Genomic DNA, 25942 nt, shown 5'->3' on the forward strand with positions numbered 1-25942 from the left:
CCTCTCTGAGAGTTTTCAATAAGCAAGTTGCGGGGGAAACGGATCGGGTAATAAAATCTTGCCTTTATTTCTAGCTATGCAAATAAATAACTACAACTTTTTATAAACAGGTCTCTCTCCAGCCTTCCCTAAGAACAAATTCACAGTTACATTATCTAATTTTCACTAATGAAGGGTTTAAACTGGTTATTCAAGACCCGTGAAGCAGCACTATCCTAGAATAAAAACATCTTGAAATAACCAAGTCCCTCAGTTTTCTCCTGTAGGACCATGGAGGTATCAGCATTGCCATTAGAATTCCACATCTACTACTCCACATATTGTACAGCATACATGTCTTTTGTGTTTTATTATGTATTACCCTTCTTTCCTGCATATGTAGTTACACAAGAAGGAGAAGGTATAAAATATAAAGTATAAACAGCAGAAGCCTTATGCTCTACTATTTGTAACGGAATTCTAATGGCTTTTAAATTTATCTCTGGAATCCTATCTTGTTTGAATTAAAACAAGGACTTCTCTGGCTGTGAATGCCTTATCCTAAAACAACCAAATTCTTAAAAGACATTTGGTTCATTTAGCTTTTACTGCTGCTAAAAGGCATAGAAATAGAATACAGAGAACATAGCAAAAGTTTCAAGCAACATCCTGGGTTTATATGGTCTGCTGTTGGAAAAATCATGTTTTGACCAAACCTGGCAGGTTTCATCTTTTTCCATTCATGGGCATACGCCACACTTCATTCATTGTGGATATTCGATATCTTTAACAGTTTATAAAAAGACTTAAAATGCTCTATTGTTTAAAGTTTTCAACAGGAATTCACAAAAATTTACTCCACTCACTGAAACTTGGCATCTGAAAACAGTGATAATTTGAATCCAGAATACTTTCAGCCTTGGTCTTCTCTCTCTGCTAGAATTCAACACTAATTTTATATCCCCATACATGTAAAGCCACCACAATTTTGATAATAAACAGCTAAAGGTAAATCATCAGCATGATACTAAGTACTTATCCCTAACACTGAAGAGACTTCTCCTTGTACTGCCAACATTCTAGGATCTAATAGACTTCTCTAGCTGCCAACAGAAATTAATTATAGTTAGTTGAGCAAAAAATAATTATATATATATGACATCTGTATTCTGCAGACTATTTCTTGACTAAGACCACAGGAGACATATTAGTTAAAATTTGGTGTGTATTCTGCAGAAGCCAACATTTCATGTAAGAAAATGACTACTTAAATGTCAGAGTTTCAAGAAAACATTGAAGAGCTGAATTAAGTAGGGGTTGGATTGTTGTAAAAGCACATTAGTTCTGGTTAATTCTTACTGTACAACTGAGCTGACATGGAAAATACAGCCTGAAGATGTTCTGCCTTTTAGAGCTTAATAGACAAAAAGCAGAATATTGTTTATCCATAAAGCAGTTCAAATTAATATGAAGAAGATATAATTTTTGCATGTTATAGGCTGCTATGGAGTCATGTAGTTACCTTATTCTTTTTCTACCTTAACAGATACATTAACAAGAATACACTTCAGTCAGAATTAATTACAGATCAACTAGATATTCATATAACTGACCTGATCTGTTTCCAGAAAATAGTTTTCTCCCTATAGTATGTATTTTAAAATAATATTTATAATCCTATTAGAAAAAGAAAACATTTTCTTTCTCTTGTTCAAATGTGCATACGTGTACATTAAGCAATCCTAGTTGTGCTGTCATAGATATGTAACTCTTCCTGGATACTTCATTTTTTCATACCTGGGGTGTTTCATGGTTGCTGAAGTTTTATTAGAAAAATATCCTATGTAAGCAATGGAGAAAAGTTATTATATTCCCATCCTGTCTCTTCAACTGTAATACAATACTCTTTTTGGTAATTGTGTTCACATACTTTATTATCTTACCTTTGGTCACTGGATCATTATTTCTCTAAGGCTGCATTTGTGCTTCTCACCTTCATGCCAGAAGCTCCTCAATCCCACCACTCATCTTTACAACCACAGAAAGCAGCACTGCCCCAGAACTGAGTATCACATCTTTTCCCTGCTCATACCCTCAGTGGGGGATCAGATTCTAATACAGTTTCATACTGCAGCAGATGAAAGAGTTCAAACTCGCCTGGCAAAAAATGGTGATTGCACATAATAGAGGTAAAATCCTCTAGTTTTAGATAGGGTTTTATATTCTAGGAATGAACAAGTCCCCTTCCCAGCACTAATCACAAATTATTTTAAGCCTTAGCAAGGAGGTTCATATATACCAGGTTAATGTAAAATAATCAAGAGAATATATTTATTTTCAGATCTTCTTGGATTTTTTTCTTGATCTAGTTCATTTAAGATTATAGAAATACCTGGGATGTTTTCTACATTGTGGCAGAACTGGGCAAAGGCACACCACCACCTGCTGGATCCCTGTCTCACACAGCACTGTGGTGAAAAGCAGCTGCAGAGAAGATAGAACTGTGTGAAAGGTTATCTATCTGCACATTCTACTGCCCCTGCCCTGGGGAGCTGCCCCAGGTGCTGCTCCATCAGAGGAGATGAGCTGTGAGGTACAGAGACGGAACAAGCATCTTACACTGACACAAAGCTGGCACTCTCCAGCACAGCAATCCCTACACAGTGGGCAGTGGCCTTGCCTCTGATCAAGAAAACGGGGTGCAATGAGACCTAACTGCTCCACACATGGAACAAACTCAAGTATACTTTAGTCACTTTATTTGTATCTATATGCATTACATTTTGATTCTCCAAGTAGTCAAGGCAATTATTCTCAAATAGTTTAGTACATCAATTTTATAAAATACAGCTGAACCAAGTTAGAATAGAAATGCATATATTATAGTACATTAAGTGCTTTCAAGAATGACTAGTCTGGCCACCAGCTAGTGAGCGATTAATTTGGTTTTGGTCATTCTCACAGGGGAGACTCCCCTGAGCCCACTAGAACTGCTCTGCCAGCAAGAGTCCCTCATGTGTTTTTTGGGGACAGAATGCATCCCTGGGCCACTAGAAGGCATTCTGCTGTCCACATGTTGACTCAAAGTCATTGCTTCTGACTTGGACAAGATTTAGACATTTGTCTCAAGGCCTCAGATCAAAACAACAGAAGAGTCAGCGTATCTCTGAAGAAATTCAGTCTTCATATTTGCAACTGGAATTTACTTACTTAAATGCTAAACCCATGTCATAGAGAAATAAGCTCTGATCAGAGGGTTCATCCTTAGGAATTCTACAAGGACACAGACTGAACACGGCCTCCCAAACAGCTCTCAAAGATTTGCTCTGCATGAAGTACTGCTCTCCGGAGAAAAGTAAGCTTGGTAGTAATTGAAATGTCAGGACAAATATCATACTGAAAACGGAGTATTTGAAGAGACCCATTCAGCTGCTGGGATTTGGACTAGAAATGCTTACAGCTTTATATCACAGGACATCCAAGATGATCCAACTCCAGCTGATACTGCAGCTACTGTGATACACATGACCAGTAGTTTACTCTATACTCCAGTCTAATCAGGACTAGTCTATCAGCCACATCCTGGCCAAAAATTAACTGTTAATGCCAGCTCAAGATCATTCCTACAAATCTCTCCAGCTGCTGTAACTTCAGCCCAAGAAGGTCACCATTCACGTGTCTCTGGCTCTGTTCATAGGCTGCAAAACAGTGGAAGATTCTCTCCCTCCTGCAGTGCTGATGGCCTCATGCTGTCACATTCAGAGGAGCATTAGCAACTGTCAGATGATGAAGCTGCTTACAGCTCAGGACTCGAGTGGCTGACAAGCAGCACAGAGCAGCCACACATCCCAGGACAAGGATAAGGGTTACTGGTGACAGACCAGGCTAGCATGCCACGTTAGCCCAGTGCAGGTGGCATGACACACATGCCCACACTCGTGCTGCATCCACCAAGCCACATACTGACAAAGGTGGGAGACAACATAATTAGCTGCTGCTGGGTCACCTTAGCTGGCCAGGATAGTCAAGTTTTAACCTGTAAACTTTAAGAAGAGAAAGAGGAGAACACAAGTAAACTTCAGCTGAGACTAGAACATAGGCTGCATGGCAGGTTCTTTCACACTGATGAACCAAGACAGTAGGTAGAGACCACAGAAGTGGGAGTAGCACTGAGCTGATGGACTGGTTGCCCTCATTAGACATGGCCACACACAGAGCCAGGCATCTTGGGAGAATATTTCAACAAAAGAGGCAAGATGCATCCCAGAGGAGATCAGCTGTACCTGATGCACTGTGTTGGACTGAAGGAAGGAACACTGTGTCATCTTTCCACAGCACATATCACTGCAGCCTTCAACACTTCACCCCCAGAAACAATTCTCACATTGTACTGAGGAAATCAGTACACTTTTTTTTCTGCTGCTTCAAGGCCAGCATCTTTGCTCATCCTCTAGTACAGTGTTGCAATAGGGTGGTGAAGGCTCCTTCGAACACAAATGTTGCCTCCTGGCAGCACAAACAAGAGCTGCACTGGTTGGTTTTAGAGCAAGTAGCTCAAGTCTCACTGCCTTATCCTTTCCCAGTGCTGCCCACTGTTGGACACTCCTGAACTGCCACTACCATCTGCTGCAGAAAAAAATACTGAACACAGGAGAAGTGAACAAAATGCACATTTCAATCCAGAGTTACAGTGATGAGTGCATTAAGAAGCAACTGGTTAGAATGAGCAAGTGATCACTAAGAGCTATCCTGTCCAGATTCCATGTTCATTTGATGTTCGTCCATCAGAGACTGAAGTCAAAGGACAGTTTACCTGCCTTTCAAACTCATTAAAACCCCTCTTATTTACTGGCCTGTATTAGAATGAAACTAAAAAGTAAACTCATCACCTACAAAAATGAGTAAATTTAAAAAAAAATGGAAAGAAAGGCTTATTGTAATACTATAGAGACTCACAGATCTCTGCACATCTTATGCATCATACAAGATACCTGTTAGTTCAGGTTTTCCTTTTTACAGAAAACAACTACATTCATCTCCGTGACCAAAAAAAATCATGTAATGAACACAAGAAAAACATTCTCCTGGCAAAATTTCACCATGAGGTAATTGCATTGCTTGAAAGTAAAGGGGAACTGAAATGGATTTGAAGTGATCTGCCAGGAATGATGGTTGCATTAAGAAGAAAGTTGCAATATGCTTCACTTTGTCTAGCAACTTACTACCTTTACTAAAGAAAGGGTTAATCTGCTTCATAACTATAATTAATCATGTCTTGTTATATTAAAGGGTATGTTAGTTACCTGTTCCCAGGAATTTGAGCAACATTCAGATCACAGTACTGCTTAGGAATGAAGGGATATGTTTTGAGTTTTGCAGTATACTGATGACTGACAGCCCATTTTTATAGGATTCAGCTAAAATGCAATTAGACAGATAAACCAGAGCTGTACTGCAGTAACATAACTTAAAAGATGGAGTCATAGGGCATTATAGATATGGAGCTGCCTAAGAAAAAATACTGTTTAGAGAACCCAGTAAGAATTAAAACTAAGGAGCATAAACAGCAAAAGTTAGTAATGGATCCCAAATAGATCATTTACAGACCACTGCAACAATAGCAGAACTCATGAATTAACTTCATTCTTCTCCCCCCCATCCACATTTGTGGGGTTTATTTCACATTTTCAGTACCAAGTATCCACTACAGAAACATGAGCTGCTCACATTCAACACCATTATGGCAGTGCAAGACTTCAGAGATTGTGTACTTCTTCACCATCAGGATCTGGATAGAATCTCAGTCCAGTACTTACAAGGAGATAACATCACCTTCCCTACTGACAGCAGGGATGTCACTTATCAGTGCTGTTCAGTGGAACTTACAGTTTAGATCCTTACTGAGGCAGGTTTGCTTATTACCCTCCAAGAGGAGATTAAAGTGCAAGCAGATTTCACACTCTGCAACAGGATGCACATGGTCAGTGTAGACATGGAACTGCAATCCTCTTGCTGCTGGACAGACTGCTGGAAGAGAGTGGCCTATGTCATGGTCCTCTTGTGCTTTCCCAATATGGGCTTTAGCTCAGCAATTCAGGCCCAGTCCTGTCCAATGGTCTGGCACCATCAGGAAATACTTGTCCATAGCTTCACAAAACCTGGTCCGGTACAGTTCTGGAGAGACCACAGTGGGCATCTTACCTAAAGAGTAAGAGTAAGAGCAGTTAGAAATGGGCTAAAGATACTGCAGTACAGTCAGATGTCACATGAGATTACACCAGCAGGCAGCATAAACTTGAAGGCAACAAGATAAAACCTTTTAAAGTTCAACAACAAACAAGCATAAGGTTTTGCACCTGGTAAAACATAATGCAGGAGCACAGCACAGGCTGGGATCTCCTGGGAGGGGGGCAGCTCTGTGAAAGGGACTGAGGATCCTGGTGGACAAGCAGCTCAGTGGGAGTGAGCAGTGCTGCTGCAGCAAAGAAAGCCAGCAGGAAGGACACTGGGCTGCATCAAAAAGGACATCACCAGCAGAGAGCCAGAAGGACAGAAGTCATTATCCCACCCATATCCCAGCATTATCTTTCACCTGGAAGGTGCTATTTCCAGGCTACATCTGGAAAACTGGACTCAGTTTTGTTCTCTGCTAGATTTAAAAAAAAAAAAAAAAGATGTGGGCAGGCTGAAGAAGGTCCAGAGAAGGGTCACAGAGATGGTCCAAGGACTGGGAAGCCTACATATGAGGAAATGCTGAGAGAACTGGGTTTGTTCAGCCTTGGAAAAAAAGGCTGCTTAGAGGAGATCGTATCACTACGTTCCAATATTTATAGGGTGGCTAAAAAGTAGATGGAGACTCATTTTACAAGGAGCCACATGGAAAAGATGAGGGGTAATGGATATATGTTATTCCTGGGCAGATTCCAGTTAGACACAAGGGGAACATTTTTCAGAATGAGAACAACCAGCCATTGGAATAGTCTTGCCAGTGAAGGGATGGATTCCCCAACAGAGGGGATTTAAGATTCAGCTGCACAGGGTGCTAAGCCATCTTGTCTAGACTGTGCTTTTGTCAAGAAAGGTTGGGCCAGATAATCCTTGAGGTCCCTTCCAACCGTGTATTCTACTATTTCTTCTTCTGTTCTCGACAATCTGTCACAAAATTGCATGGTGGGCAAGTTGTGACTTCATCAGCAGTGCTATAGAAAGCTTCCACGTAACAAGGAAACATGATCAAAACCTTTGCTTTCAGTCTGGACTTACCTTGTCCTCCCAAGATACCAGTTGACTTTACCACCATTTCAAGCTTTTTGTCCCAGGTAAAAGTACGAATATAGTCTGTTACAATAAAAAAAAAAAAATCCACACACAAATATGTTTTTATTTATTATAATCCAAGTAACCCTGTTTTAAAATGTATTTATTTCCCCCCCCAAAAAAGCAGGAAAGCAGCAGTGCTTTATAGTCAAAGCTTCAGTGTTTTCCCTACCAGTTGCCTCATTCTCTGTAGTATTGATTATGTTTGGGTAGGGTGAATACAGTCTTGCAAAAGTCCAGCAAGATCACAATCAACTCTTCGTATCTCCACAAGAATAGGCTGCCCAAGCATGTCTGTCTTTATCCACTTTAGAGTGTCAAGGGCTCATTCGCAAGGGTTGTTTTGCTCACCCTCATCCCAGAAACCCCACTAGAAGCACTGAGGCTTGGACACCTCTCCATTTAAAACAGAATTTCTCATCACTGCAGCCACCTGCAGGTTTGATAACAGAATGGAAAAGATTGCCACTTTATGACAGGGAGGACTGGAAACATCACCAGTGACACTGACTGGCAGAGGGGGCAGCAAGGAGACAACTTCTGAATTGTTTCCAAGCCCCTTCCAGAGAAGGCATGCTCAGTCAACACAAGCACATGAACATTTGGGCCGGCAAAGCTAAAGCTGCAGTAAGATCAGTTTTCACAGACCTAACTTACTTGTTTCCTGTATCACATAAAGACCTAAAATAGGTAGAGATACTGACCTCAGATTGAAACACAGTCCACACTAAGATTTTTTAGTTCCAGTCCAACACAAATTTAGCTTGAGTACTTTAAAAATTCTCAGGGTATAATCTAAAGAATATTCTGATAGCCTAATACAGCAGACATGTTCTCTCTTCTTGATAATATTTGTGTTCACCAAGTTCCTTCAGATATTTGTGTTAAATACTGAAGTAATTGGTAGCTATAAATATCATATAAAATATATCTGATAAGACTTGACATAGGGCAACAAAAAGTCACACATACAGGAAAAGCACATGGTCAGTGTAGTCCCATCCTGTTTATTCCAGTATTCAAAGGTCTACAAATCTAGAAAGTAATAACAACTTGCAACAAACAAGAGCTTTCTTTGTAGCTGGGACTTTAATTCTCAACTAGAAATGCTATTGAAATGGCTTTCGAGCTTTATCAGAATAAGTGTAATCCAGACCTCTTGTCCTGAGAACTCATCTGGAAGCATTTCTGAGCTGAGTTTCAAGTTTCCCTAAGTCAATTCCACATCCTGTAAAATTGCCTCCTCTCTAAGTCTTTTATATTACAGAAGTTTGTCTGTCTAAACCATCTCTTTTTCTGTCTCTATTTTCCAGTCACAAGTCAAAGGATGCAGCAAGGTAATTACTGCACTGGTCAGACTATATGATTATATGAGATCCCATGATGTTTAACTTCTTTCTTCCAACCCTACCAATACTGTTTTTCCTTAGAGCCCCTCCACACAAGATTGAAAAGCCTATGTAAACATGACTAAACCAAAGTTTACAGATTAAACACGTAAAAGCACACAAATAACTTGCTCTGCTTCAAACTGGAGTCAAAGTGTAGGTTAAATGACCTTTGAGGCCTCCTGCATATACTGATAGCAATGCAAATGCTAGTCTGAGCCTATACAAGACCTGGAGAGAAGACTTCCTGCCTCCATCTTGAATACCTGTAAGAGGTGAGGGTGGTATTCTACCAGGGAGAAGACAAGATTTCCTGACACACATCTCTCTGGTGGTGGCACAGTTCTAAGAGCACTATGAACACCTAAACCAAAAGAAAAGCGTTTCATCATCTGAGAGCAACAAAATAAAAAAGACAACCTACCAATGATCCCAACGACCAGCTCGTTGTTGGTATCATCACGACCCACCAGCAGGGAATAGTCAATGATGAGATGGCTGGAGAGGAACTGGGAATCGCTGTGTATGGAGGCTTTCAGCACAGCTTTGCAATGGGAACGGATGTACAAAGGATTGTCCCGAACCATCTTCAGAAGGTTTTCATCCAGCAGGACCACATCACAAGTTTCCTTGCCTGTGTCTGTTTTAACATTTCTATTCCGGAGGGAGCCCTTCAGGTCAAACACCTGCAAATGGAGAACAGCACTACTTTGCTTCATTTTTCTGCGTTAAAGACTCTAGTACCTAACACTTGATAAGGCAGCACAGCTGGGCAACTCTTTTCTTCTCTTTAGGAGGAAGGCAATTAACAAAAAATATTTTGTAGAGAATAGCATGTAAGCCTGGGTGAAAGCTCTGCCACCTCAATTCACAAGTTTTAGGCAAGTTATTTCACTAATATATAGTCTAAATAAGGAGAAAAAAGGTGCCTCTACTTTTTATATTGTTCATGTAAACTCAGTTTTCCAGCCAGTTTCTACAGAGTTAATTGCTGACAAAAGCAAAACCACTGAAGAGGGAGGCGGGCGGGTGGTGCATGAAGCACCAGCTAACACCGGCAAGGCAAAAGACAGACCCATCATGAGGCTGGAAATGATCTCTGGAGTTCTCCAATCCAATGTCCTGCTTCAAGCAGGCCTGTTAGAGAAGGCTGTTCAAGTTCTGTCCAGTCAAGATTTCACTAACTTCTGTTGAATAGAGTCCACAGTCTGTCTGGGTTTCTCTTTTGTAGTGCCTGAGCCCTCCTCATGATTTAAACAACAGACAAATCAAAAGAAAACCCACAACATCCTTTACATCCATCTAAAATTCCCTCCATCCACCTCCTCCCACAAACATTCCCTGTTTGAGGTCAGGCACTGAGAGGTAAAGTGGAAAGAACTGATACTCTCTAGGTTTAGAAGTGATGTTTGTTTGAACTTCCTTTTCAGCTTCAAATCTCTAGTTAAAGGAGAATTTCCCCCTAATCATTTTAAGATCTTCATTCTACTGTCTGATAAAGGTTACTTACGCTTGACTAATAGCAAGACTGAACTCAAAATCTTGTCCCACACCTGAAGTAGCTCCAAGAAAGAACAGGGTTGAAAAAATAATTAATTCTCCTCACTACAGAGTAACTCTCTCTGAGTGAGGCTCTCATTCTAAACAAATTAGTCTGTAATTCCAGTCAGTTCCTCTGGAAGTTTTCTCAAAAGATTTTTACGTTTTCATAAGCAGGTTAATAATGCTTTCTCTCAGACATCAGAGATACAGGGACAAACAAGACTTGTAAAGACTGAATCCTGCACAACAGCTATCTGAACTAGCCAATACAGGCATCGGCTCCTGAGGATCTCATAATAAGGAAGAGGCACAAACTGTCACCTTTGAACAGCGCAAGAGGTCAACAGCACACGCAAAGTTATAAGTCACCTAGATAGCTACAAATAACCCTGCTCTTTCTCCCAGTCACAACTGCACTGAACATAACACTTTGCTTTTACCTGAGCCATCTTCCTGCCATAGAAAAGGTTTTCCATGACAAGCAGATCCAGCTTCTTTTCAGTGTTGTTTTGTGAGTTCTTGTAACCAATTCGATACACCCCAAGGATTTTAGCCAGTGCTGTGGGCTTCTAATGAAGACAAGACATGGGTTAAGATCTGTGTAGAGACAATCAGCAACCCCATACCAGAAGGACCACTGTTCTGTCTGTGTATTACAGCTCAGAAGTCCAAGCATAATTTCCACTTTACATCTTAAAAACCCATTATTAATATAACTCACACTCTCCAAAATTTTCTTTTATTTAAGTGAAAAATGTTAATAGAAACTTCTACTAATCTTTAAAAACAGAACACAGCCCAAAATAAAAGGCACGTTTTTTAATACCTTCTGCTGAACTGCATTAGTGATGTAAGTGAAGTAGTGTGGGGCAAAGTCAAGAAATGACTGGACTTCCAGACGAGGCATTTGCTTCAAGATGAATCTATCATCTATTTTAACATCAGACAGAGGCAACAGGGTTACATACAACAAGTGAAGTACCTTTTGCAATTTTTTTAGGACTGTCACATAGCTGAAATGGTTTGAAAAATTAAAACACTACAATTCTCTTAAATCCATACCTTCAGAAGCTCATTTCTAGATTCTTTTTACTTCATATTCTGAACTTCAGCCTCCCTGAATTTCTACCTTCCAGTAAATCATTGACAAGAGACTGCCTACACTAGATCTACCTCAACTATATGGGCTTCCTATACGGACAATAGAAACAGCCTACAGACCATTTTGTTCAATACTTGTTTTACATAGAAGCCTAGAAACGGCCACAGTTCTAAAAAGAAATTAGATTAACAATAGCACCTGAGCTTATAAGAAACACTGCATCTTCAACAACAAGTTGTCCTTGAAAACAAGTTTTTGTTTTCTGAAGCCTGCCTGAGATACAACCTTTCTGTTCAATTGGCCTTCCTAGCTGCTACTGCTGAAAAACAGACCTATATTTTGTTTTGCTGCACGTACAAAGAGACAAATAATTTTATATTGAAGACCCCAGAACAATCCACCTAATTTTCCCTTCTGAGTGACCATTTCACGATCAGCAACCCTCTGGATAGAGGTTATCAGGGATTAAATGCCACACTAACCACCACCACACAGAAATAATACCCCTTGTTACAAAGGGGGAAGAAGCTGCATTTACCCTCAGTCACATAGAACGCAGCTCCAGATTTGCCACCTCGTGCCTGCCAGGGCATGGAGTGAGAGAGGGATCGGATGAAATCCTCTTCACTGCTCCCCAGGATCACTTCACGCATCCTGTGAAACTCCCCAGCATAATAAATCCGGCAATAGAACTTAGCATTCGCATCTGAGAACTCTGCAAAAAATTGTTTTCCTCAATCAGTGTGCAACACACACTGACTACCTGACACAACACTAAGATTCTGCTCATGTCTAGAGGAGTATTATTGTGCTAAACATCTCTCTCATGCATATTATAATTCAGAAGTTTCAACCAAGGGTATTTAAATAGAAAATTGACAGGAAAGTTAACTCCCTCTAGATTAAATCATAGTATATGGCATGGGGAAGTGTTTGGACAAAAGATCAATTTTAAAAAGTTTATGGAGTATTTTTGCAAAAGTGATTGCCGTAAGTAAAAATTGCATTGCTCTTTTCTTGATTTGCTTTTCCGTCATGATACCAAGATTACCAAGAAAAATACCAAGAAAAAGCAACTATTAACTTCAAGACTCCACTACACATGCATGAAGAAATGAGCTGGTCAGCTAAGACTAAGTTATTTACAACTACTCACGGAGTTCTACATGGGGATTCACCACCTGTTTCTTCTGTCCGTCTCCTCCATCTCCATCATCTGAAGGCATAAAGGGAACTCAGTCAGGGCTGTTCACTATTATTACCAAGACAGTCACATTAGGTACTACTTGTAAACTCACATTACAAGAAGAATATTTCTTTTTTTTTTCCAAGAATACAGAGGGAACTATACACAGGGAATTAGAAATACAGCTACAATTGTATAATATAATACATATGCTAGAAGGGCATATGTATATCTAATTTCCAGTCTCTCTTCATTCATTTTCTATGAGCCAAAACAATGAGATCTAAACAGCAAGTGAGGAAGAGAGACAAGGCTGCTTAACTAGAGTCAACTCAATCCAAAGGCATTCAAGACTAGACTACTCCACATCCCTACAGTTTGGATTTGAAAGATCCTGTTTCCCTTATCATAAAGAGAAGCAATGTGTTTAGGGAAAAAAACATATTTGATGTTCAAATTATTCATTTTCAATGTGTGCTGAGTAAACTTTCAACATGCTGTTGAAAAAGTACAAGCAGAAGTGCATTTGGGGCCTTACATGGTTGAATGAGGTTTGGGAGAAGTAACAACCCAAGAGAGCAGATGAATTCTGCAGTTTTGTACCTTGGGCCTCTGCTCCTTGGTTTTCTGCTCCCTCTTTGCCCATCTGTCCAACCTGGTAGTAAGCACTGTCAGCACCACGTAAGGTCTCTTTCTTCTGGGAAGACAGGTCTGGGCTCTTCCCTCCCGTGCCACGGAAGAAAGACAAAACACCAGATGGTTTCTTTGCTACAGTGAAAAGAAATAGAAAAGAGGGTGTTGGCATTTCCACAGTCAGTTTAATAGCAGCATGACTCCTATGAACATTCCCCATTCATTGTTCTATATGGAGCAATGATGCCATTCAACTATAACTCTTGTGCTATTCTTCAGGCAACTAAGGTCCATGAGGGTGGATGATCTAGTGTTCTGAGTAGCATTCCAGAGTGCAGAGACATTTGAAAACACAGACGAAGAATTAGCGTCTTTAATACAGTAAGAACTTCATGTCTCCATTGCAAAGTAGTTTAACTGCATCTCTTTAACGAAGGCAATGCCAAAAGAAGGGCATCATATCCCAAAGAACAGGCCAGATTCAAGAACAACCCTAGGTTCACTACATAGTAACATTAAATCAGGCGATGACATCTTGATCTCATAAGAATCAGAGAAAGCCACAAACTTCATAAAACAGAAAAACCCATACACGCCCATCCCTCTCATGTGTTACATTATGACTAGTCATAATTTCAACTCAGAATGCTGCTTTTTCTTCCCCACATGAACTAGAATCCAGGTTAAGTGGACTCAAGTCTGAGCTGAGATTAGCACCATGGATAGTTTTGGTAAAATGGCCTTACGCTGCTCTGGCTCTGCATTGCGAAGGGGACACATGTTAGCCTCAGGCAGGCGGACAGGGCTGCTGCTCTTGGGCTTGCTGTCTGACATGCTGAAAGAAGAAAGAACAAACAAGTGATGAACTAACAAATGCTGCCACCCAAGACACTACTGCTTTATGCCTGGACATTTATTTCTCCCCGCTGCCTAAACACTAAAGGAAAAAGACACCACTTAAAGATGTAACAGTGTGGGACTCTCCAAAGTTGTCCTCCTCTATCTTCCTAAAAAGTACCTCTCAGGGCCCATAGCATCCATCCCTGACCACAGCAAAGGTAAGCAGGCCCAGTACCATGCATGCACTCAAGAGATCAATCAGGTGATGGAGCCAGCATGGTCCGTAATGCGACACGGAAACTCACATACTGAAGTATGTGTTGGTTACATGGAGTGAGTCAGAGTCCATTGGAAAGTAGAGCTCCTAACAGGGGCATGTTTTGAGGGTTCTTTCCCATCCTAGTTTTGGCTTATTCACTACCAGCACTATATCTTCACTCTCTGTACTGTAGTTCCTGCATGTAACCTGTTTGGTTGTAGTCCTTCTTCAGAACTGCTCTTCAGAGATGCTTTGGACAACTCATCCAGGGCATTTCTGTATTCCTTGCAACTGGTGGGGAAAGAAGAAAAGAAAGGGAAAGGTAAAGACCCAAAATAATTAAGTGTTCTCTTGGAAACTCTGCAATACCAGCCCAAAGACTCACTTCAGAGACAACCACAGGAAACAAAACACCACAGCAGAAAAACTTATGCTTTATTTTTTCTTATTATTAGAACTTTGTTTACTTAGAACAGAAGCTGCTCTAGACAATACTGCAGGAAAAATATCCCCTTATTTTTCCCCCTCCCACAATTTAAGAACGCATAGCTTCAAAAATCTGCTGTCTTGTGACATGCAAACCCAAAGGTTTACTGAAGTACCTGGTGAGAAGAGCTGAGCAGTAATAAGAGCTGCTATGATCAAAGGTAGGCAAGAAACAGACTGCAATATCAATACTAATAACTGTTCCGCAATTCAGTTGCACTTCCTCCAGCTGGAGAGGCTGAGCAAACCTTAGTTGCACTTCTTTCTCTAGTGATATCTCATTAAAAGAAACACCACACAACTAAGTCATTTTTGCATACTAGAGTTCCACTAAAGTCCAAAATTCAGTTGCACTTTCATTATCTCAGTAGTAAGACGAAAGAGTCCCATCTCTGACAGAAACTCTAACATGCCTTAATATAGAAATTCTGTCATGCTTGTTCCCTATCATCAAAATTTAAATATTCCTCAAACACAAAAGCTGCAAAACTGAAAAGTATGTCAGATGAAAAGCCAAATCACAGCCGTACCTGAGAGCAAAGGCTATGATGGAGCTTGGTTCTTTCTCACAGACTGCAATAGGTACACGTTCATGTTCATACATTAAGTAGTGCTTATCTGGGTCACTAAATGAAAACAACAGACTGTTAGTAGATCACAAAAATTTGTTTGGTCAAAACCTAGATCTCATCACTGCACTCCCAGGCACAAGCTGCAAGTCTCAGCACAGAACCAAAGCTCCCCAGATCAGCTTCTCTCAACAGACATATTCATAACTATGTGGTTAATTCTAAATGGTAGAGTGTTAGGGAAATCAGCATTTTAAGCAAGCTGCTTGGGTCAGAAAACCAGCTTTAGGTTAGAGTAAGAGTCTATTTCTGTTTAGCAGCCACTGTTTCTAATGGCACCAAAACCTGCCTGAGCCTGGTTTGACTATCTAGCAGCATAGCCTGTAGAGTGAACTTAGGGGACAAACTTGGAGTCTTTTCTAAACAGGCAGTTTATCACAGAAAATTTCCCAAAGCCTTCTGGATTCTTGTATCATTTTTTTTTTCAATCATCTGTAGGGTCCAATCATTTAGCTTTTACCTCATCAGCCCAAGGCCTCCACTCCGACACTGGGGGTTGGATTCACAGGTTGAACTTGGGCTGCCAAACGTTAGGCTCGTGTTAAACAAGAAACACTACAAAGCACACAGACCAAGTAGCTGAAAGACTTTCCAGCCTGCCCATCTTCACACGAGAGGGACACTTGAGAGCACATATAGTGGCCATTGAACCTGACCTACACCCAGACAATGTCAATTTGAGTCCAACCCTTGGAAGAGGTCTGGAAGCAAAAACAAGATGCGGGCATGTAGCTTTAGTTAAGTCTTTGCTAAGGAAGGGCATTTCTACTCCCTCCCTACAGCAATTAAGTTAGAAGGCACCTTTCTTCCCCTCTTCCCGCACCCCTTCATCTCCCACAAGAGCTCTGAGGAGGCATGCCTGCTAGGAGGAGAAATTGATACTGGGTTCACACAAGAGCAGATCATTCATAAGAAAGGTGGTTAACCTACAATCACCTAGAATGGACACAGAAAACTTCCTACCTTGACAAAGTTCTCCATCTTACTCAGGCAAACTCAAGTAATGGCTTAAATTATACATTGAGCAAAGGAAGCATGCATGGCTCTGCCTGCAATCTGACAAGGTTGCTGATTTCATACATTTATATCTATTATGCAGTACTTACAAGGGAAAGGGAATGGGATTATAGTTGTTTCCAGGCAAAAAGTTAGCCAAAATAGCTTTCATAGTAGACTTCTCCTTCACTTGGCTGTCTGTAGATCCCAGTGAGTGCCCATCAAATACATCTGGAACAGACATATGTCAGGTCTGCATCACAATATCAAAGTTTAAGCTGTAAAGTCAGAAGGATGACTACAGAGTTACCAGTTATTTGTCATTTCCTAAAAAGGTCTTGTGGACTTGGCACAGAAAATCAAGAGAAAGACAATTGAACTATACCTTCTGAGCTGCTTGTTGTGTCCTGTTCAGAGAGTGTGTTGGCACCAGTCATATGCTCTGATGCAACCTCTGGAGAGGTGGGCAGCTGTAGATGGGTAGAGCCTGTGGAGCTCTGACTTGATAAAGCCGTCAGGAAACGATCCTCTGAGAGTACAAGTACAGTTAAGGACAGAAGAGATAATTTTATATGGCTGTCAGAAGTGACACTGTTTGCTCCCAACCCAAGCTATAAACAGCACCTACTTTCAGAAGGTTTTTACTTAGAAAGCAGGTAAAACCACACAGACCAAAGGACTGGGCAAGCTCATCAATGTAGCACGTAACCTCCCGAAAATGCGTACGCTTACAACTACTACCTTCAGCTCCCACAAACTCCCAAGTATGCCTCACAGGTAAGAGATCTCAGCACCCATAACCAGATCACAGAAGAGGCAAAAGGCATTTCTCAAATTCCATGTAGTTATTTTGTTAATTAGAAAGCTTCTGAAAGTTTTTAAACTAAAGTTCAATGGAAAATTCTTGTTGGCCAATTTACTAATCACTAGTAATTCAGCTTCATATTAGAAGCAGATGGCCAACTTCTATCTTACCACTAGAAAAAACAAATTTGGTATTTGGGGATTTGGTATTTCTCTGATTTATCAAATTTGACAAAAGCTCCCATATTATGTCAGGAAAAGGGCTACAACATGCTTCTATTGGCATATTATGAAAAATAAGTAACAGACCTTTCTCTCCATTCTGTAGCGCTGGAGAAGCATTGCGTGGGGAAGCATCCATGCTACTGATCTAGGCAGAATAACAAAACACCAATGTTGATGCCAAGTTCTTTACAGCTCTATTTCCTTCCATGTGGAATGCTTACAAAAGCAGATGTACTACAACAGAGCACTCCCACCCACTTCTCAGCCTCTGCATGTCACTGTATCTGTTAGCATAGGAAAAAGACAAGGCAACAGCAACTCAAGTTCACAAGATGCTTATGATGGCTGCTATCTGTGTATGCTGCTTTAAACTCCCTCTCTAAGAACCTACTTCCTGCTAGATCAAGATAAGGTTTGCTTTAACACCTAACAAATACGTGTTACGTGGAAACGGCATGTGTGCATGCAGCAGCGCAAATCCAGGGTCTCTAGTTTTTAGTGCACTTTGCTAACGTGGAACTATTGGGAGTTCAGCCTCTTGGTATGATGCTTACTTATATTGTACTGTCTTGCAGCCCAGACATTTCCCCAGAGTTCCAGCTCCCCAAAGGGTAGAAGGTCAGCATACTGGCATGTTTATCCTTGGACAGAGCTCTTGAGGCGTCAGTCCAAAATCATTTATCCATCCCTTCAGTCAGTTCCCAGAGGATACATCACAAAACATCACATCCTGAAAAGCCATTATCAGTCCTTCCTGTGTCATTTGCTCTACCTCTTGATATTACTTGTCTTTTTTCTTTTCATAACAGGTGCACCTAGTGGGCAACAACCTAGGGTTGAAGGAGATGGCCCAGTTCCTATTTACACACACACTCGACAATGACTGCAGCTCTCTGCGGCAGTGTTCACATCAACACTACAGAAACATCACAGAAAATCATCAATTCCTATTCACACTTTCTCTTTCTCTCTGCAATATGGCTCCTAGTTCACATTTTTTTGGAAAAGCTACATATACTAGCACACAATTTAAGCTTTTACAAATGAAAACTACAGGATGCAGTAAAATTAGTTTAATTAATTAAAGAGAACTCAAGTCAGTCTTAAGACTATTGTGCTGCACCTGGGAAAAAATAAAACAAATGTTTAAGAGGTTTATAACCTGTTAGCCATACCTTGCTTTCTTCACCCTGCCTCAGTCTCCCAGGGCTGGGTGGTACTGATGGACGTTTTCTCCCTTTCTCTTGTTGGAAGAGATCCTGCAATCTTAAACAAAAAATAATAATAAAACAAACAAACAAAACCAACCCACGCAAAACCACCACCACCAAAGAATCAAAAGGTAGGTTACTGGTGTTATCTCTGAATGACACAAGTTATGAAGTTTCTCCATAACAAAAAAAGATTGCTGCTAACGGATGACAAAGATGTATCAAATGGCCAAAGACAGCACATTTTCTTCAGCTCTGAGACTATTTCACCCAATCAACAGGTCCCATTCTCCCTTCTTCCCATCTCTTTCACCATTACTCAAATGAAAATGTCTCCTCCAGATGCAAGTTGTTCTATATAACATAATGCTTTTATCATATGGCTTCAAATGATTTTCTGTTCCAACTTATCAGCTGCATGTTCTTAACCAGTAGAACACATTCAGCACAAGCTCTATACAGCAACTGCTCTATAGAAACTACAGCTGAACCTCTTCCCTTCCAGAACCAACACTGTATCGGTGTTGCTATGATTCCAGCATGTGTCCTCTTACCTATTATTCCAGGCTTGTAGCATCTCACAAAGTCCTTGCTTTTTAGCTATTAGAGACTCAAAAACAGATTGCAGCTGTTGAGGTGTGTCCAGTGATGATGAAAGCAGCCTTGCTTGGATTTTCTCAGTCCAGTTTTGAAACTCTCCTTCTTCCATCTGCCAAAAGGAAAACTGTAAGTGTTATCTCACCAAGATGACACAAGATCTGAGTAGCTCCTCCACACACTTAGCCTATGGACCACTGATGTAAAAATAGTCTATTACCTCCTTTTGGGCAAAGAGGTCTTCCATCTTCTCTTCCCTCGTTTTGCTGAAGGTATCCGTTTTCAGAGAAGCAAGGCGATCATCCACAGCAAGATACACTTGTGACACCCTGCAAACAGCAATGTAAAGAGTTACGCTGTGACTACTTGGAGCTTCTTTAACATTCTTTAAAATAGTCTGAATGTGTTTAAGGTTAGCATTTAAGAATACAGAAGACAATACAATATATGACTGCCTTCCTGCACAGTAAGAGGAAGTTGGGAAAACATCTTAAGAAATAGGAGGAATCTAGAAGTTACATATGCTGATTTTTTTGTCTCCACAATTTCTTCTTAGCAGTGGAAGTTGTCAGAGAGCAATACAAATGTCTCAAACACATTACTAACACAGGGGAACTATTGTTTCGTCTGTGATTAGGAAGAATCCGGGTATGCAAGCTACACCTCTACCAGCAGGGCTCAGAAAAAATGAGTACCTCTATTTCAGCTCTAAACCAACCTCCACAGGTTTTGAAGTCAGATGGTCACAGAGACATACAGCAATACAGGAATGCTGTGACCAGGCAGAACAGCAGTCTGGCTGGATTTTACAGAGCTTTCATCTCACCTGGCTTCCACCTTTTTGTTCCTACATTTAGAAAGTGTCTAGACTCATGGTAGTTCACCTTAGACTACAAGAAGGTAGGGTCTGCCTGCTGTTACCATATTCAATAGCTAACAAAGGCAAAGACTTTTATACATCAGAGAGCTCCATTACCACATGGCCAATAGAATGACAACAGTTATGTTCAGACAAAATATTTGAGCAAGGTTTTGCAGTTTTTTTGGGGCTGAAGAAATGAAACTCAGTCAGATGTTCTATAAAGGGTAAGAGTACAAAGTATAACCTGCAGTTTTTCCAGGTCTGCCTTCTAGGACCATCTTCTCATTTTTAGCATTAGAGTGAAGAATTAAAAATACTTTAACTGGGCATTTCATAAGGTAACATTTCAGACACCTGCCGATGGCCAACCTTTCAGTAGCTTGACAGCATTATTCAGAAACATGCTACATGACTCAGACATCAGTGCAACTTTCAGGAAAAGAGAAGAAAAGAATCTTCGTTTCTACTGGCAATGTTTAACCTGACTTGCCACCAGACAAAGAGTTGAGACATTAGTACAGACAGAGCAAAAAAAGGTAACAAAGATTTCAATACCACTGTCCCTTGGAAGTATATACGCATAGGTGTTTTAAACTCTTCTATCAAATAATTAATACTTAGCAAAATCTCATCATACTAGCAAAAATAGTTATGTGTCCTGCTAATAAAAGTACAAAGTACAAATAAGATTAGGAAGACATTAAAAACAAAGCTTACTTTTGTGAGAAATCCTTGAGATCCTGCAAAATAGTAACTTTTAATGGAGCCTGTCGTTTGATGTAGATCTTGGGGAGTGGGACACACACTTCCAGCAGCCGGATTGGAGAGTAGCTGAGAAGGCAATACAACAGCTTGTAACAAGATTCACATCACACAGTACTAGTTCTACAGCATACTGAGGTTTGAGGCCCTTATATGAAAAAGGGCACTGCCAATGTGTCCATGGCTTTAGTTACTTTTATCAGAAATAACACTGTTCATTCTCCAAGGCAAGAAGTTAAAGCACCAATCATATTGCAAAACCAAAATTTTGAAAGTATTTGGAATTGGGTAGGGAAAAGCATTTCCCTCCTGTATCATGAAGAGGAGCCATGCACTCTTGGAATACTGCCCACCACATCTAGGACAGTGATGCCACCCACAAAGCCCTCTGCAAGCCAGCACAGAATCCTGTGCTTGTGATTATGGTACAGTTATGCTAGCCCATGCTATACTCACAGTGAAGGACAGAATTGATGAATCCTTACTAGAGGTATATGCTTCATACAGTAGCAGAGAGAGAAGGAAGTTTTTAGCAGTGAAACTCACCTGAAAGATGCCACCATCTGATTATAGGAAAAATACTGGTGATAGTCATGGTGAATGGAATGCCCACAAGGCTCTGCGTTGGCCCTTCGAGTGTACTGGTACCCATAGAACCTCAGCTCAAGGTATTTTGCAAAAGACATAGACCAAGAGTCATTGGAAAGGGGAACAACTGGTGTCACCTGAAAAATTGAAAGGTAAGTGTCTAAATTTCATCCTCCAAACAAGATTAAGGAGAGGATAATGCAGGCAACAATCTAGTATTCTAGTACCAGAAGCACCCATGACCCTGAAACAAACTTAACAACAAAGATAACATTTATGCATAGCTAAGGCAAACACATCATTAAAATAAATCTGTTAAAACAACTGCCAGCTGATGATGAAAGGTGCTAAGCTTTTTTTTTTTAAGGGGGAGTCCAAAAATACCCTTGATGGAAGTTTATTTCTGGGATGCTACTTCTCTGTACAGAGTCAATTTCCAGCAACCCAGCCAGCAGCAGTGGCCATATCATATACTTTTCCCTGGTGATTCTGCAGCTACAAATGCATTGGTGCTGCTTTGCAGTGTATTTCAACCTCAGAAGTGCTTGCAAGCTTAGAGCAGACACCACTTTACACACACTTAACAACCTCAACCACATAAGTATTTACATAAGCACAGAAAAATAAAAGGTTACAGAGCAGCTGCATACACAGCAACACGGGGCTTGCTGTCAGCAACTGCATCAACCTCCTCCAGGTATCTGTACATCCAACACCCATTTCTAAGGCAGCCCAAGTAGGTGACCTGAGTCATCCATATGGGTAATTCAGATGTTTTGCATTTCAGGTATTGCATGACTCTTTTTTCATTATGTTTTATTCTCTTTGAAGGCTCTTCATGTTTAGCTAGACATGAGTATCCAGTTAGCAGTGCTTTCTTAGCTTAATTACAGACCAAGTTCCAGATAATACACTATCTTACTATCTTGTGGGCTTTTTAAAGTCAGTTTTGACACTTTCTAACAAGACCACCTCACACAAGATTTTTGACCCTCAGTGACCCCAGTGCTAAAAGAGGAGGCCAACACAGAGCCTTTTTGCAGGTAACATGAGAACATATGTATCAGTAACAGGTTTTCTACCAGTTTAGCCACAGCTCCAGGCGTGAGTGCTTTGTCAAAAATAGTGCCTTTCCCTACAAAGTCAGTCACAACAAGAATACTAAATTGGAAGAGCAATGATTCTGAAGTCCACATCCTTACCTGTTTGCACAGTCTGCACCAGGAGTAAGTAAGGATGGTGTGCTGGTACCCAGGGACAGGGGAGTCCAGCTCCTTTAACACAATCTGCACACAGCCTTGCCCATGAACAAAGCGACGGATGTGGTGCACCATCGGTGTTTCACAGAACATGCTGGGGCATTGGTAGGAAGGCCTTACAGAGAGAAATAGAAACAGCTATGAATGATCACCTGCCAGGCACTGCTGAAGAATTGATTCAACAGATCTAATATGCCTTTTAATATCACAGTACTATTTATCTTCACTGTAAAAGAGTTTTCTAAGCCTGTAGTGAAGGCTGTATCTGCAGAGCAATTTAGAAGTAGCACGTAATGAAATTCCATTGACAGCAATGGCTATATAGGTTCCAAAAGCAGTGGCTGGATACTGGTTGCTATCACCTTTTTACAATGAATCACTTTCTATCAACTTATTCTGTATAAGGATCAAAGCATCTGTGGAAGTCCTTGGCACCAAATTAAAAGACTGCTTTGACAGTGTACCCAAGCAAATATTACCGAGGACAAAGATGTGACAAAGAGCCTTAAAATGGCAATATTTCAGCTCCTGAAGGAACAAGTAAGCAACACACTGCCATAGAACATCTTTGAACAGTAAAACCCATGACCTTTCTTTGGATAGGTTTTTTTTAAGTCACAGAAGGAAGACTAATACCAGAAAAATAAAAGCTGAATTGTTGAGGTACCAAAGTCAGATAAGATATTCTTCAAAATCAGAAAGAGCCTGAAAAATATCAGATTCTCCTTGCTCATGTGAAAAAATAAAGAATTTTAATTACTGAAACTATGGAGATTGAGAAGCAGTCACTTCTCACTAACAAGCAGAGAGAAGCAGGAATTTAAAAGTGGGCAGCTAAGCTCCTTCTCACTGATCACCACAAGGAGAAATACTGGTTTCTCCAGAAGGCTGAATATCGAGAGCCTTTTGCTACTGCAAGTGGCCAATGGAGAGAACAGAGTAAGCTTGTCTTTTGAGCAGGTTACCTATCCAGCTTCCCAGCCTGCTGAGACTCTGAATGGGGTTGTGACAGCACAAGTTATTATAGAAACATAACAACTTACAGCTCCACGAGATGAAATAAATGGCACAGTACTTTGCCAGGGCTCAAAGTGTTCTGGACTATTTACATTGGCCACCTTGCACATATGACAAAGCCTTACTCTGAGACACTTAATGAGTAGTGTTAGCCAACACGTGTATGAACCTTCAAAGAGGAACCTCAGAAAACTGTGACCAGAACAGTTGCTTGTCTTGAAAAAACATGAATACATGTTAAGGCTCTTAATTTGGCCCTTAAACCCTAATTGCTACAGAAAGGGCTATGTGAACACATTTGCCTTTATGAACTTAAAAACTTTGTTTCATAATTTGCTTCACTTCATCATGAAGGGATGCAAGAAGGACAAGGCCAAAATAGGAAAGCAATGGGTGTATTTGCTTGTAACAAGAGAGCATGAGGGAATTAGAATAAATTCTTCCTTACCTGAAACAGTAGCGCTCCAGAAAAATCCCTAGAGTTAGGTCATTTTTCCCATAGAACTCCATGGTCACAATCCTAAAGCAGAGAAATAAAAGCTTTAGAGACCGGATGCCATCACCATTAGCTGTGCAATGGCCTTTAGGAGCACAGATCTACACCCACTGCTGGCTTGTTTACAGCTCTGTATAACTTCAAAGATTTTTTTTTTTCCACTTGACTAGCCTTCCTAGATCCCTGCTGTCAGGTTAGCTAATAATGAGATCAAAGTCCTACTAGAACAACTTTAAATGTGACATTTAAAAGTCCAATACAATCCAACTACACTTCTGAAGATTATTTTCAAAAGTATCTAGGCACAGAAGTCTAAACATCTTTAAGCTTCAAGCACTAATGTTTAAACAGCTACAAAAAAGGGTACATCCAGAACATGAAAAAAGCCTCAAGAAATCCTTATTCTTCTAGCATATTTAATAGCAACTTTAGTTTCCTCAGAACCTGAGGTGACCAAGCCATTTAAATTGTGTATCAGTTTAAGTGTCATAATTTAGATATCACTAACTTCACTAATTGGCTTACTCTCATTGTTGCTGCTTAGTGAGCATATCACCATCTTCATTTCTAAGCTTTCACAGGAACTTTAGACCTTTTCCTGTAAGAGAGTCATTACTATTTTCACCTAAGTTAAATTATTAAAATCACCTAGGCTAATGATTAAACACCAAGACCTGTCCTATTTAGTAGAGATAAAAGTGTGTCATAAGTTGCACACAATAGCAAATTACAGCCCCCTAAGCTGGAAATTAAGCTCTTAATACTGATGGCTATAGTATGAAAAAGATAGCAATGTATTCCAATGCCACTGTTGGATAATACAATCTACAAGTATTCAAAGATTCTCACAAGGCTCACTTTTGCGCTTGGACATGGTCCTGTGTTCATTTACACTAACTCTTCTTCCCACAACTGCATGCAGTGCTCCCCACATGGAGACATTACTCTGCAGTGAAACACCAACTAAAGCATTTGGTTTCAGGCTGGGCTTTCTCATTCATGCCTTGGGTATTACAGAGGTTGTGCAATCCTGCTGTAGATCCACCAGACCATGCAAGACAAAAGTCTTTTGGCAAAATTTCCTGTTACAGGATGAGCACAACCTACCAAGGAGTCTTCAAAGAAATACTGCCATGAGGCAGGCACTGACTCTGACTTTAGGAAGGAAAGAATAGCAACTATCCAAGCTGTAGAGGTGTAGTTTTTATACCAGGGGCTAACACAGGCACTTGGAGCATTGCTGGACTGAGCAGAAGAGCTGCTGAAGAGAACACAGAGCCTCTGATGGTTTACTGGACTCAGGCAATCCACCTAGTAGAGAGAAAACAACTTATTCACTGGTTACAGACACCTCCATTCATGCACAACTTCTGTTGACAAAATTCTATTCTAGTAATTTTATTCAAAGACAAATGTCTGCTTTCTCCTTTTGTACAGATAAACTTGGCATTATCTCCCAGCCTCAGGTAAACTTGTGCTATGTGTAATTGCTAAGTGCCATTTTTAGAACAATATAACTCATAACGAAAGCAATGAACATGCACGTGTTTCTGTTGAAATGAAGCCAAGAGGAACAGAAAACAAAAGCCTCATGAAAAACATCCAGAGTCTCTAAATTATGATATGATATGATATGATATGATATGATATGATATGATATGATATGATATGATATGATATGATATGATATGATATGGAACATCTTGGATTCAAAACTCTCCCAGTATATTATATTTCAGTTACTCATTCAGGCTATAGAAAGAT

At 40.4% G+C, this 25942-nt stretch overlaps 1 protein-coding gene across 10 annotated transcripts in view; it reads right to left on the reverse strand.

Annotated features, from left to right (window-relative positions):
• Nucleotides 1–2721: 2721 nt before the first annotated feature.
• Nucleotides 2722–25942, reverse strand: part of PIKFYVE (phosphoinositide kinase, FYVE-type zinc finger containing) — a 61863-nt gene continuing 38642 nt past the window's right edge. For 8 of the 10 annotated variants that reach the window (XM_072932327.1, XM_072932326.1, XM_072932323.1 and 5 more), the window contains 22 exons: nucleotides 25389–25489; nucleotides 24131–24202; nucleotides 22609–22780; nucleotides 21365–21543; nucleotides 20774–20887; nucleotides 19415–19523; nucleotides 19152–19306; nucleotides 18562–18652; nucleotides 17471–17531; nucleotides 16743–16886; nucleotides 16468–16588; nucleotides 15263–15358; nucleotides 14454–14537; nucleotides 13894–13982; nucleotides 13118–13282; nucleotides 12485–12544; nucleotides 11867–12043; nucleotides 11053–11156; nucleotides 10667–10795; nucleotides 9109–9370; nucleotides 7243–7317; nucleotides 2722–6180 (listed from right to left, as the gene is read on the reverse strand). In XM_072932327.1, coding sequence (XP_072788428.1) covers nucleotides 6065–6180; nucleotides 7243–7317; nucleotides 9109–9370; nucleotides 10667–10795; nucleotides 11053–11156; nucleotides 11867–12043; nucleotides 12485–12544; nucleotides 13118–13282; nucleotides 13894–13982; nucleotides 14454–14537; nucleotides 15263–15358; nucleotides 16468–16588; nucleotides 16743–16886; nucleotides 17471–17531; nucleotides 18562–18652; nucleotides 19152–19306; nucleotides 19415–19523; nucleotides 20774–20887; nucleotides 21365–21543; nucleotides 22609–22780; nucleotides 24131–24202; nucleotides 25389–25489 — 2676 coding nt within the window. In that variant the 3' untranslated portion in view covers nucleotides 2722–6064. Of the gene's footprint in view, nucleotides 6181–7242; nucleotides 7318–9108; nucleotides 9371–10666; nucleotides 10796–11052; nucleotides 11157–11449; nucleotides 12044–12484; nucleotides 12545–13117; nucleotides 13283–13893; nucleotides 13983–14453; nucleotides 14538–15262; nucleotides 15359–16467; nucleotides 16589–16742; nucleotides 16887–17470; nucleotides 17532–18561; nucleotides 18653–19151; nucleotides 19307–19414; nucleotides 19524–20773; nucleotides 20888–21364; nucleotides 21544–22608; nucleotides 22781–24130; nucleotides 24203–25388; nucleotides 25490–25942 lie in introns of those variants that run through there. The other 2 variants (XR_012057009.1, XM_072932329.1) reach the window with 2 other exon arrangements.

Source organism: Taeniopygia guttata, chromosome 7 (assembly GCF_048771995.1).
Source record: "Taeniopygia guttata chromosome 7, bTaeGut7.mat, whole genome shotgun sequence".
NCBI lineage: Eukaryota > Metazoa > Chordata > Aves > Passeriformes > Estrildidae > Taeniopygia > Taeniopygia guttata.